Source organism: Neolamprologus brichardi, chromosome 5 (genome assembly GCF_056152115.1).
Source record: "Neolamprologus brichardi isolate AB-2024 chromosome 5, ASM5615211v1, whole genome shotgun sequence".
Taxonomy (NCBI): Eukaryota; Metazoa; Chordata; class Actinopteri; order Cichliformes; family Cichlidae; genus Neolamprologus; species Neolamprologus brichardi.
The window spans coordinates 27,492,174-27,504,430 of NC_142108.1; the positions used below are offsets into that span (position 1 = coordinate 27,492,174).

Consider the following 12,257-nt stretch of genomic DNA (forward strand, 5'->3'; position numbering starts at 1 on the left):
CTCATCGTCCCTGAGTCATCTTGTGTCGAAGAAGTGTTCAGTGATTTCTCTGTTTCGTGTTTATGCATACACACTAAAACACAGAAGCATATCCTTTGTAATAAAATACCCTAAATGAAACTTTACTTCAAAAGCACACAGATTCAGTTCTGTACAGCTGCACACGCGAAACAAAATTACCCGCCAAGAGATAAACGTGCTCAACAGTACAGCAACTGGAAATTTGCAGGCTAAGGTAGCATACAAAGCGCACATACTTACTGTAAGTTTGGTAAGTGAACAGGCAAAGAATAAACCCAGCGGGAAGAACCAGTCTGCCATGAAGACTCCAGACAGGAAACTCCAGTTTTAGTTCACTCGAGGATGAGAAACAGAGAAGAATCACAGAAGCAATGGAAGAACACAACTATCTTAAAAACTCATCTGTCCAACATGACTGGACATTTTGTGGACGATGAAAACGCCACACGAACCTGGAACTGGAGCAAACACTGGGCTCGGGACCAGTAGTTTAAATAGACCGCGTCATTGCAGTCTGCGCATGCTCCGTGTAGCCAAAAAAAGAAGAAAAAAAGAAAACCACCGCCGTTTATTGAGCAGTGAATTTTGCACATGTCCCTGCATAGGTCAATAGACTAGACACCACGTTGTCATTTGCCGACACTAGCCAAGTGTGCTTGTAAGTTCTGGGACCACACCACCCATCTCTGAAAATATGTTTATCGACTCGATGTGAAATAATTGCAAAATTCCGTTTAGTCTTGGACAACTTCTAACTAAAATGCCCACCAAGCAAGTTTTCACAAGTCAGAAGAATATAGTCTCCTTTCAGTCTCACTTTTCTCAGAAAGAAGGAATATGTTTCCAAAATGAAAAGCAGAGAAAATTGTTTTCCCCTGCATGCATCAGGAAAAGAAAAGGGGGGTTGTAATCCTGAGGTAATAGGCCTACTTAAAACAGCTGAAGTTGTTGTTGATCCAACCTGTGCACGGAACCTTCCACCTGTAACCTCTTAACCATCATTTTCATGTGAGCTGGTGCACTGAGTGGTGACCAGTGTGTGACAGTCACTATTCTTTATTTATATTTCCGACATATAAAGAAACATAACATACGGTAGTTTCTGCTGTTGGATTGAATCTAATAAGGGGGAAAGTTTGGTATTTCGCTAAATTGCCCCCTATTAGTTACTGATGACCAAGGATGCTCAAAATAATTCCTAAAGATTATTCCTAAAGATTAAAACTGGTGCTCTGGTCCATATCAGCAAGTTTTGATTTTACCACACGGTGGCAGTATTTGCTTGTGACTTCACTTCAAACAACGAGAATAATTGTGGGTTCGGTAATGAATGCATCGAGTAAACGTTCAGATGAAAAAGCTATCAATTAAGTGAAAGTTGCAGTGATAGCCGGTGGTACAGTAAGAAAAACAAAACGTGCTGGAGTTGAGAGTCTGTGTGTCGTGGAATTAAAGGGAATTTTATAAGTGTAATTACGAGGTAAAGGCTTATCTGTGTGGTTTTAGTCGTCGACTCAGGTGCCAGAAAGGCGGGGTTCAGCAATAAAGTCAAGAAGAGAAGGTGTGACTTGACAGCTTTTGATCCATTCCGCTAAACAAATATTTAGAAAGTAAGATGACGTCTAAAAGGAGGAAAAACAAGTTTGATTTCAAAAACGAATAAAGCCTAACATGGCTTATGAACATCTGTTTTACATACTATACAGAGGCGATTCTAGGTTCAAACGTAGGGGGGCTCAGCTCTCAATCATAATGATAGCAGTGCCTTGCAATTAATATTAATGGAATATGCTGTTTTCATATGCAATTAACCCTTTTCACATTCCCAAACCTCAGTTCAGTTGGATACACATTACAATGCTGGATGAGCGATTGTAGTGTCTAGGAAGGATTCAGAGTGAGTAATCACAGATTTCAATCTAATCCACCAGTTTTCTCTCATTTCTCATCCTTCTTCTTCTTCTTTGGTGCAACCCTATAAATACGGGGTACCCCTTTGGCCTTTCCCCTTTTCTACAATTCCCCTGTGGTAGAAGTTGGTGTCATTTCTTTCACAACATTGTACAACACACATATACTGTATATTTAGTCACCCTGATGTTTCTGATTGTGTTTTTAGGTCAGATATCGTCATCATTGTGCCTCTCTTTGGTAGATACTGTAAATGTGTAGTACGTGTGTGCCACATATGTGTTATAGACACAGTTAATAGCATGAACAGATAATTCTTGCTAGCTTGGAAGTTGTGGTGGCTTGAGCTAACCCTCTTCCCTACTGTTTGCATTTGGTCGTAGGGGCTGGAGTGGGCAAGTTAATGACTTGGAGGTCTTTGTTTCTTTTACCTTTCATTGTCAGACATAACGCAGGAACACACCGGTTACACAGACACTTCACAAGTCACAGCGTTGTCCCTGCATTATCAGAACAGTTTGAACTTTACAGTTTGAACATCTTCTTTCTGCCACAGGAACGAAAGTCTTACTTAGTCTATTAATGACAAAGCAACAACGCCTCTGTGTGAGTGCACTATAACATCATGACATCAACAACACTGCACATAAAACTTGTTTTCAACCTGATGTAAACATACACGTTTGGAAAATATAACACTGAAGATAATTCCAGAAAATAATTCTAAAATATGCTCTTATTAGTGCTATTAATATAGCTATTTTAGGGGTGCTCTGATGAAATTTGGGGGTGCTTGAGAACCTATGTACTATAACAATATTAGAGATCTCTCCACAGAACATATCTTTATTAACATGATAGTGTTGTAACCTGTGGTTTGCATCACGTATTACATGAAAAGCAGAGGAATAGATGCTTTTACTTTGTAAAAAGCAAACTTTCTAAAAAAAATAAAATAATGAATGATACAAAAAAAAGGTCAACATCCACCTTCATATTTGTGAGCTTTAGCCTCGTTCTTTATGTGTATGGCAAAATAGTTTTTAAATCAAAGAAAATCAAAATCATTAAAAAAAAATTGTATTACTGTATTTTAAATTTTCCTGAAGTTTAGGCATAAATATTTAAAACAATATACATATATGACATGTGTTTTTATGGGGAAAAACTTACACGTACAAGCCAAAATTTGAAAATGCGACCAGCTTTTTTTGTATGCTTATTTTTTAGTGGACAAATCTTTAACAAACGTTCATCTCAAATGAGACTGAAACAAGACAGCATGTTATTTATCCTGGTCCACACAGTGCTTATGGGTACACAGGGTTGCATCATTCAGCCTGTTAGGAAATCACATTGACAGTAAATTCCTTGACCAAACTGATTCTGACTCTGTGAATGAGTAACACAAACACAATAATGTGCATGCACACAAAAATACAAAAAAAGAAAACATAAATATAAAATTATCTGATCTATGATGTCACTCGGTGTAAATAGTTCACATAAAAAAGCAATAAAGAAAGAAAAAGACATTATGATAAAATGCCATAATTCATCGGGCATCAGTTTCATATTAGAAACATGTCAAAAAGTTCACTCGGTGATGTGAAGGAATAGTTTTTACAATTTCCGGCAAAGAGTAATGTTCTTTTTCAGTGGTCCTATATGAGCTCATAGTGAATGAACTGTGAAATTATTAATAAATAATGATACATATAGATGAATAGAATATTTGCAAAAAATGTAACTGACTGTACTTTTGACAAGACGTGACTGACATGTGAGAAAACAGAGCCAACCTGAAAAGAGTTAGGGTGGAGGAGGAACTCCCATTGAATTACCTTTGCAAAGAAAGTTTTGGCTTCAGCTGTCAAGACTAATCTCCTGATTGTGGGGTCAAATTCATTACCGAAAACACCGGGAGTATCAAAAGACTTGGCACGGTCATAAATGATGTTGTTGGTAGCATGTTTTTGCATGTAAGGACTGAGGGCAGAGTTTATGATCAAAGACAATGAACACAGGCTGGAGTCTGAAAAAGGGTGTGAATTTTATGTGAGTATTGTTTTTGGTATTCTACTGTGGGAAAAATGCACAGTTACTTCACTGTATAACAAAACTGCAGGCAAACCATACTCATCTTCAGAATCTTAATAGGAAGTGAAAGCAAATATCAGGAGAGCTTGAGCCATGCAAGAATGTATTTGTTTGCAGACAGAAATATTATAGGTAATCTAACTCATGAGAAACTGAAACCTTCAGAGAGCAATAATCCTGTGCAGTTTGGCGGAGGTTTTAAAGGGTAAAAATAGTCAAGGCAAGTCCATAGAGAATACATGTTTTCCCATTCTAGTAGATGCTATCTGCCATCTGTTTGCAGGTATGTGCCCACCCATTGTAGACATGGGCAGCTTGCCGCCATGTGATCCACTACTGGGTTTAAAAGCTTATAGCCCACAGTGAAGGACACAGTATACAATTCCCCATTGAGCCACATTGCACGAGCTGGGTAAGTCTGCATGCTCCTGTTCTGTCTTTTTAAACAATCTAACAAAATCTGTAACTATTTTATACTTTTTTTTTGTTAGATTTTGGGTTTCTCTCAGTCTGTAGAAGCCAAGTTATTAACTTGGCTTCTATGTATATTTGCATTTACAGGAACTGCATCCTAAACATGTCAGACACAGAGGATGCCGAATACGAGTAAGTACTGAATTATTTTCTGTAGAGACAAGATTGACGTTCGCAAAGTTATGCCAGCGCAAATGGAATTAAAAAGTGAAACAAAATAAATTTTGGTCTGTTTTTTTATTTTTTCAGAGGACAACGTGAGTCATTTTGTCAGTTCACCTAACCCATGCATGGGCTAGATAAGTTTTTGACTGTTTCTGTTTGCACTCTAGTTTACAAGCTGCAGATTCATGCACCTGCATGTCTGCATGCATTACATAAATCCGGCTACAGTAGAAATGCCTCACCCATATTTAATTTGCCAAAGTTCATAGCTTTTCGCTGACCTCTGCTCTTTACATTGTGAAAGAGATGAATGTATTATTGTTTGTTTATACAAACAATATCTATGACAACAATGCAAAATTTTGCTTTTTTTCTTTTGTCTGCCACTTTGTTGCTTTCCACTCTTCCATTTAAACATTCATCATTACTTAACACAGTGCATCTGCTAAGCTGCTGGCTTCACTGAACAGCCCACTGTATTTTTGGCATCTTGTTGCCACTGTAGAGATGGCTGCTATTCTGTAGTTTTTCTGCCAGATTGACCTTTGTCCTCTGAGTCAGTCCTCTCAGTCTGAGATGTGAGATAGTTCACCTTTTATAAACATCCCAGTGGATCTGTCCTTTCCAGTCAAATGGTGCAGTGGGTCACCATTGCAGAGACAAAGGATCATACCTCTATTTCTGTCTCCTTTGTGGGGCTGTCCAACCAAGCCCATGTGAAGATTGGCTGAAACCAAGCAGCACCTGTCTCCCTCTATGGAGATAACAGTAGCTGTTAGTGAGTAATGTAGGTCAGGCTATGTTCTCAGTAGAAGCCCTTGGGGAAGGTAGCAGCAGGAGCACAATACACACGTTCGGTTTTATTCCTGTTAGAGGACCTCCCGAATGCTGGTTTGACTTACCTTCTTTTCAGGAGGCTGAGTTTCCATTTGTGCCCACAAATGTTTGATGGAATGATTCTCCCTACAGACGTGCGGTGAGGATAGGAGGAAAAAAAAATCCCCAAAAACAAAACAAAACAAAAAAGAAGAATTTAAAGTCTGAAAACAGGGAAGCTGGTCGAAAAAGCCAAAAAGTAATTTCCCTACTTTATTGATATTTTTGGTTTAAAAGGAATTTTTAAATACAGGAGTGTTATGACTAAAGCCACTTGTATTGTCTGGAACACTATCCAAAAAAGCTAGTATTTTAATTTTAATATTAACATAATACTGTCAAGCAAAAATAAAAATATAACACAACTAAAAGACAAAAGACAGCATCATAAAAAGAACTTTAACTCTTTTAAAAAATGAAGTGATTTAAAATAATCAGATTTGCTTCTTACATTTTCAGGTAAGGTATTACAAAGCCATGGGACCATTATTGCAAAGTCGTGTCACTTTTAGATTCAAGCCTAGACTTGACAGAAGGGCTCCATCTAAGGAAAAAAGTCTGCAAACTAGCTTATGACATTTCTGTTATGTAGCTTGGAGGGGTTATCCAGATGGGCTCTAAATAACAAACTTTTCATCTATGATGGAAAAGAAGGAATTCCAAAAGTCAGGTAAAAGGAAAACAATGTGTAAAAACATTAAATATTATTATTTTTTACAATTTTCCCTAAACTAAAGTTTCATAGCTGAGAATGCACCTGAACCACAGAAAATATGTTCATTTTCTTTAGGTGTATATTTTATAAGCGTAAGTAGTTTGTAAGTAAAGTTATACATTTTAAGTGTTAACTCAAAATGTTGCATCGATAGATAAACATTCTTTGTATGGACAGAGACTCTAGTAGAGACATGAAGTTGTCTTTCAAGATAATCTGAAGCAGCCTGTGGACAAGAAACGCTTGTATGACTGCATGGCCCTTTATATCTATCATCTCTTTGGGAGATGTTCCTCTTAACGGACTCATATACTAAGTGCTTTACGAGCCTTAGGGTCATTCCAACGCCATCGTCACTGACAGCCACTTAGCGTCTAAAGTGACAGTGACTAACGGTTTTGTTGAGTGAAGATTTTGTGTAGGTTGCGTCTCATTATTAGGATTTCTACTTCCATAGCTTTAAGCTTTAAGCTGTGAGCTCTTTGTTTCTTTAATCAGTATTGACATTGCATCTCATCTTTCAGAAGATGCCACAGAGGAAAATGAAGGAGGTACGGAAGGGTTATTTACAAAACACAGGAACTACTGTGTGTCAAAGGATAAGTGTTCTAATATTTCTCAATGCTTTAATTTAATTTACTAAATGCTTTGATTTCTTTTTATTGTGGATACACAGATGATGCAAAGCCCAAGCAAAGGTAAGAAAAGTTTTAAAATATTTGTATAAGTCAAACACAATACAATTTCTATTAAAATACATACTTAGGTACATTTTTTTATTCTTGTTTTCCTTAGGCCAAATTTTGTGCCTGGCTTGGCAGCTCCCAAGATCCCAGATGGAGAAAAAGTGGACTTTGACGTAAGTTAATTTTAGGGCCAACTAAAATGAACAAATAATCCAAACACTTGTAAACTTTAGTCCGTTGTTGTTTAAATAAAATATGAGCTTGATGTTTTCAGGACATTCAAAGGAAACGAATGGAAAAAGACCTGACTGAGCTCCAGACTTTGATTGAAGTTCACTTTGAGAAGCGTAAGAAGGAGGAAGAAGAGCTTATTGGCCTCACACAGCGTATTGTATGTTATTTTTTCTTTTTATAGTTTCAACAACCATTTGATTGTGTTACGTTTCAACTAAAAATGTCCTTCCTTTTCAATATCAGGAGAAACGCAGGTCTGAGAGAGCAGAGCAGATGAAGATCAGAGCAGAGAGAGAAAGAGAACGGCAGAACAAACTAGCAGTAAGTGTAGTTGCTACAGAGTAACATTTTCAGAACATAACAGATATTTCCTACATGTTTAAGTTGTCTAAGAATCCACAGTTGTACCTATGAATTGTATTCAGTCTGTGCAAATTCAGACACTTCCAGCAGTCAAAATAGTGTGAACAATCAAAGGTACTCTACATCATTTCAACAGGAAGAGAAAGCCAGAAAAGAAGAAGAAGAAGCCAAGAAGAGAGCAGATGACGATGCAAGGAAGAAGATGATTCTGTCCAACCTGACTTTCACTGGATACAGGGTAACAATCTAGTTTACCCTTAAAGCATCTTACTATAAAGTCCAAATAAAAGTGCATTTCAGCTTGTGCTTGTTTCCTTTCCAGCAAACACAGAATGGGACAAAAAAACCAACAGAAAGAGAAAAGAAGAGAAAGATCCTGAATGATCGACGCAAAGAATTAAATATTGATCATTTGAAAGAGGACAAACTCAGGTAAAAGGACACTGTAACTAAAACACTTTACTTTCTCTTGATTTATTCCAAATATGTTTCATTTACATAAAAAAAACATCTCTATTCATCATCTGATCACTATACAGTAAACTGTCATAACATTTTCTCCACAGAGAAAAGGCTAAGGATCTTTGGGACTGGTTGCGCCAACTAGAGGCCGAGAAATTTGAACTTCAGCAAAAATGCACAAAGCAGAAGTATGAGGTAAAATGTCAACAGATTCATGTTGTTGCAGCCACTTGTACCTAAAAAAGTTTCTCTGAGTGGACAGATTCTAGGATACAGGCCAAGATGAAAACAAAACATGAAAGTGTCGTGCCTGGGAACACCCATTGCAATGAGTCACAATTTTTTTCTTATATATTATGAGTGGAACTCAGCCAAAGATCCAAAATAGAAGGGATATAGTACTCATCTAGCCAAGGTTTTGGTGATTGTGACCCACACCTGTTTTCACAGCTTGGCTCGTGGATTAGGCAGAGGAACAATAAGCCTTAAAAATCTGTGATTCTTCACCAATTGCTCTTAGAACTGAAGAAGCTTCTCAGATGAGAGGTGAATCATCTTCAAGAAACTTAAAGAAGTCCAGATGCTTTCCTTAGAGTAGTGGTGTTAGGTTATTGGTGATTCTAAATCGCCCATAGGTGTGAATCTGAGTTTGAACTGTGTTAGCCCTGCAAGTGGTCCAAACAAGGAACAGTGGTGAACCAGTAGCATGGATGGCCAATTCTCATTGATGCACATAGGGAGAGAAGGCTGACCCTTGTGTTGAGGTCCAACAGATGTGCTACTGTAACTCAAATTGGCAACAGAGGTAATGGTAATTCTTATTGCCCCTACTGGCGCCTTTGGATGACTAAAAGTGCTAAAAATGGGCACATGAGTATCAGAACTGGACCACGGAGCAATGGAAGAATGTGGCCTGGTCGCATGGATCATGTTTGCAAGACACCAGTGATACCTGCTTGGAAACCTTGGGTCCTGCTGGATAAACAAGTGCAATCCATGGAGGCTCCGCCTTGCAGCTTACAGGGCTTAAAGGATCTGTTGTAAATATCTTGGTGTCAGATACCACAGCACACCTTCAAGAGTCTATTAGATACCATGGTTCAAGGCTGTTTTGCCAGCAAAAAGGGGAACAACACAACATTAAACAGGAGTTAATAATGTTATGTCTGACTGGTATGAATTTAACCTCCCCAGTTACTCTTGGAAAAAACAATATTGTAGGTTGACTTTCTTTGCTGTTTTTCTAGTTGCACAGTTTTCAAGAACATGTGAAAATTTTTATGTAGTAAAGCAAATGCCAAGAAGTCAACATGTTGGTTTTTCACAGTATAGATATCAATGAACTGTTAAACTACTGTTTTCTCAGGTCACAGTGCTGAGAAATCGTGTCAGTGATCATCAGAAAATGTAAGTCTATTCTTTTGTGGTTTCTGTTGTCATTGAGTAGCAAAGGTAACGTACAAAAATTAGGATTTTATTTAGTGCTTTCTAACACATAGCATGGACTAAAGACTGCAAAGCTGGGTAGAAATGTAGAACTACAGCAAAGTAAGAGGAGAAAGTAGTAATGAAACTTATCAATAAAAGGTTTCCACCTCCTCTCATTTCAGCTTCCCCCCCTGCTTTCTAACAACAATGGTCTCCATTCTTTTGAAACAGTAGAAGAAGTAACCGTTTGTCTTGGCAACCCCTATAGTAGGGCTAAAATTTCCTGAATATATCCAGTCAAACAGGACTGGGAAAAGTGTATGCTGTCATGTCTGAAGAACACATACACACCCAAACTAAGACCATGCATATTTTTCCAGCTGACGCCATGTAGGCTTTACAATAAATATACTGAAGGGCTGAATAAAAACTAACAAGTTCTAATACTGGTTTTCATGCAGAATATGCAAACCAGGAACACACCTGAGTCAATAAGAGAAAAACATTATCAGACTGAAATAAATCTGAATTTATAAAAACCTTCATAGGTTATAAAGGTACAGGGGACACGGACTTGTGTAACAACAACAGATAAACATAGTAGGCAGTTATTGGTTAGCACATCCCATTATACAGCTATTAAAGTCACTCCAGTATATGAGGGCTGCTTTTGTAGTGTGTTCTCCAACCCGAATGAGTAGAGTCATGGTAATTCTATATTCAGATAATATGCACACAAATACGCACACTGTTTATTTATTTATTTTAATTTTTTATCACTAAAAACCTTTCACTAAAGTATTTTAACTCACCATATTCTGAAAATAATTCAAATGATAATGAAAACATAACTCTTGCAAGCTACTGAAATGCACCCAGTGTGACATCAAGTTTGTAGAAGCCAAAGGCACAAACATTTGACATGGGTTTGTAAGTATTTTTGACCATTTTTTGTGGTAATTTTGCAATTTTGTCTATGTACATTGAAGTTTAACAAAATATTGCACTGCATTGCAAAAACGACTTTTTCTACAGTCACCCATTTCTAAAGGCTCAAAAGTAATTGAGCAATTTTCTGATAAACGGTTTCATGGCTAGATAAGGCCTCTTCCCTTGTTTTCCTTGACATCTTAAACATATAAAATAGTTTATTCCTAATGTAAAATTTGCATTTGGTATCTATTCACTTTTTATTTAAAATTAGTTCCAAAGACATGTTCATGCAAGTGAGCGAGGCCATTATTAGTCTGAGAGACAGCATCAAAGAGATAGCAAAACCCTTTGGAATGGCCTCATTAATAATCTGGTTCTTAAAAAGAAGGAATGCACTGGCCAGCTCACCAACACTAAAAAGTCTCAATGACCACAGAAGACAACTAAAGAGCATGATGACAGAATTATTTCCATGGTTAAGAGAAAAAAATATTTTTCAACATCAGACCCAGTCAAGAAAACTCTCCAGGAGGTTGTAGTATAATTGTCAAGATATACTTTCAAGAGACAGTGATAAATGGGCATAAAAAGGATTTAAGGTGCAAACCACTGATTACAATCAAGAGCAGGAACAGCAGCCACACAATAGGTATGAGTTCCTAGCTTGGCCAGAAAACATCTAAAAGGGTCTGAACAGTTCTGACAAAAAATCTTTAGACAGATAAAACCAGGAGTAACTTCTACCAGTGTGATGGAGAGGAAAAGTAAGTAGAAGAAGCTCTGTTCTGAAGTATATCGCATTGTCTATTAAACACGGTGGAGGCAAAGTTATGGCTGTTACTGGAAGTAGGTCACTAGCTGCAATTGATGTTTTAACTGCTGATAAAGGTAGAAGAATGAATCCTGAAGTGCACAGGGCTACACTCTCTATTCAGATTCAGTGAAATGCTGCAAAACTGATCTTAATGCAATTACTGCTTAACAGTGCAAATGGATATTGACTCGAGTTACTTCAGAAAAAGCAACCCAAGATTTTAGCAAGACAAAGAAATGTGATGTAAAAAGTCAGTGACACGAAGTTCAAATGTTAGAAAAGACACAGGTAAGCCCTAAGACAGAAAATTTACTTAAAATAATTTAAATTTCAAATGCAGCCGCAGTGACTTATTTGCATCAGTAGAATGAAATACATTTCTAAAGATCAATTCAAGGGTCAGCTCACAAGGAATGCAGCCACTCAGCCTTGCATACAAGTTTTCACAAACAGATATACGACCAGTGGGAGTGAATACAAGGTTGAACAAGCACTACAGATGACCACCAAAAAGCTAGGCTGTGTGCTCGCTGATATGATGAATCTCTGCTGACTTTCATTTTATTCTCAGTTCAAAGGGTGGCAGGAGCAAGCGTGGCCTGAGGAAGTAACGTCTGACATCAGCTGGAGCATCAGCAACATCAGCCATCCATAAATGACTGAGAATAAGAAGCTGGATAATAATATTTTCTTAATACTTGAAAATGCAAGAACAATAAAAAAAAGTACGCTCTTTTAGATGTTGTTAGTGGAATAAAGTGCATGTTAAGTTACTGATAGCAGACAGATCAGATGATGTGGTTTAACTTGTGTTCATCTGACCATGTGTAACACATAAGGATTTTTTTTAAGACTGAATCCAAAAGTTTAAAAAACTGACTGAAAGAAATCAGAGCAACTGAACCTATTCTGGTGTGTAGGATTTTGTGATTGCAAGGACTTTCAATAAACTTGTATCTATGAAAATGAACGTAGCATTTGTATCTGTGGCTCCAGCACTCGTGGGAACTTACAGATGAATACCAACTCTATGATAGTTATAAAAGCCACACCTGCTTCAATGAAGCCAGATTGT

At 37.4% G+C, this 12,257-nt stretch overlaps 1 protein-coding gene across 2 annotated transcripts; it reads left to right on the plus strand.

Annotated features, from left to right (window-relative positions):
* The first annotated feature begins 6,792 nt into the window (after window positions 1-6,792).
* tnnt2b (troponin T type 2b (cardiac)) lies at window positions 6,793-12,148 on the plus strand. 2 transcript variants are annotated; one of them, XM_006782836.3, is made up of 10 exons: window positions 6,793-6,813; window positions 6,939-6,960; window positions 7,058-7,121; window positions 7,223-7,339; window positions 7,426-7,503; window positions 7,682-7,783; window positions 7,868-7,977; window positions 8,112-8,202; window positions 9,374-9,414; window positions 11,754-12,148. In XM_006782836.3, exons 4-10 carry the CDS (start codon window positions 7,241-7,243, stop codon window positions 11,791-11,793), a joined length of 561 nt encoding a protein of 186 aa, XP_006782899.2. In that variant the 5' UTR covers window positions 6,793-6,813; window positions 6,939-6,960; window positions 7,058-7,121; window positions 7,223-7,240; the 3' UTR covers window positions 11,794-12,148. The 2 variants fall into 2 exon arrangements, with proteins under 2 accessions (XP_006782899.2, XP_087697084.1); XM_087840958.1 differs by having other exon boundaries at window positions 11,761-12,148.
* The last annotated feature ends 109 nt before the right edge of the window (window positions 12,149-12,257 follow it).

Excerpts from the sequence above, each read along its gene's own strand:
- tnnt2b (XM_006782836.3), top strand. The coding sequence starts at position 7,241 with ATGGAAAAAGACCTGACTGAGCTCCAGACTTTGATTGAAGTTCACTTT. Across the intron at positions 8,203-9,373 it reads GCACAAAGCAGAAGTATGAG|GTCACAGTGCTGAGAAATCG; the intron begins GTAAAATGTCAA and ends CTGTTTTCTCAG. Across the intron at positions 9,415-11,753 it reads GTCAGTGATCATCAGAAAAT|TTCAAAGGGTGGCAGGAGCA; the intron begins GTAAGTCTATTC and ends TTTTATTCTCAG.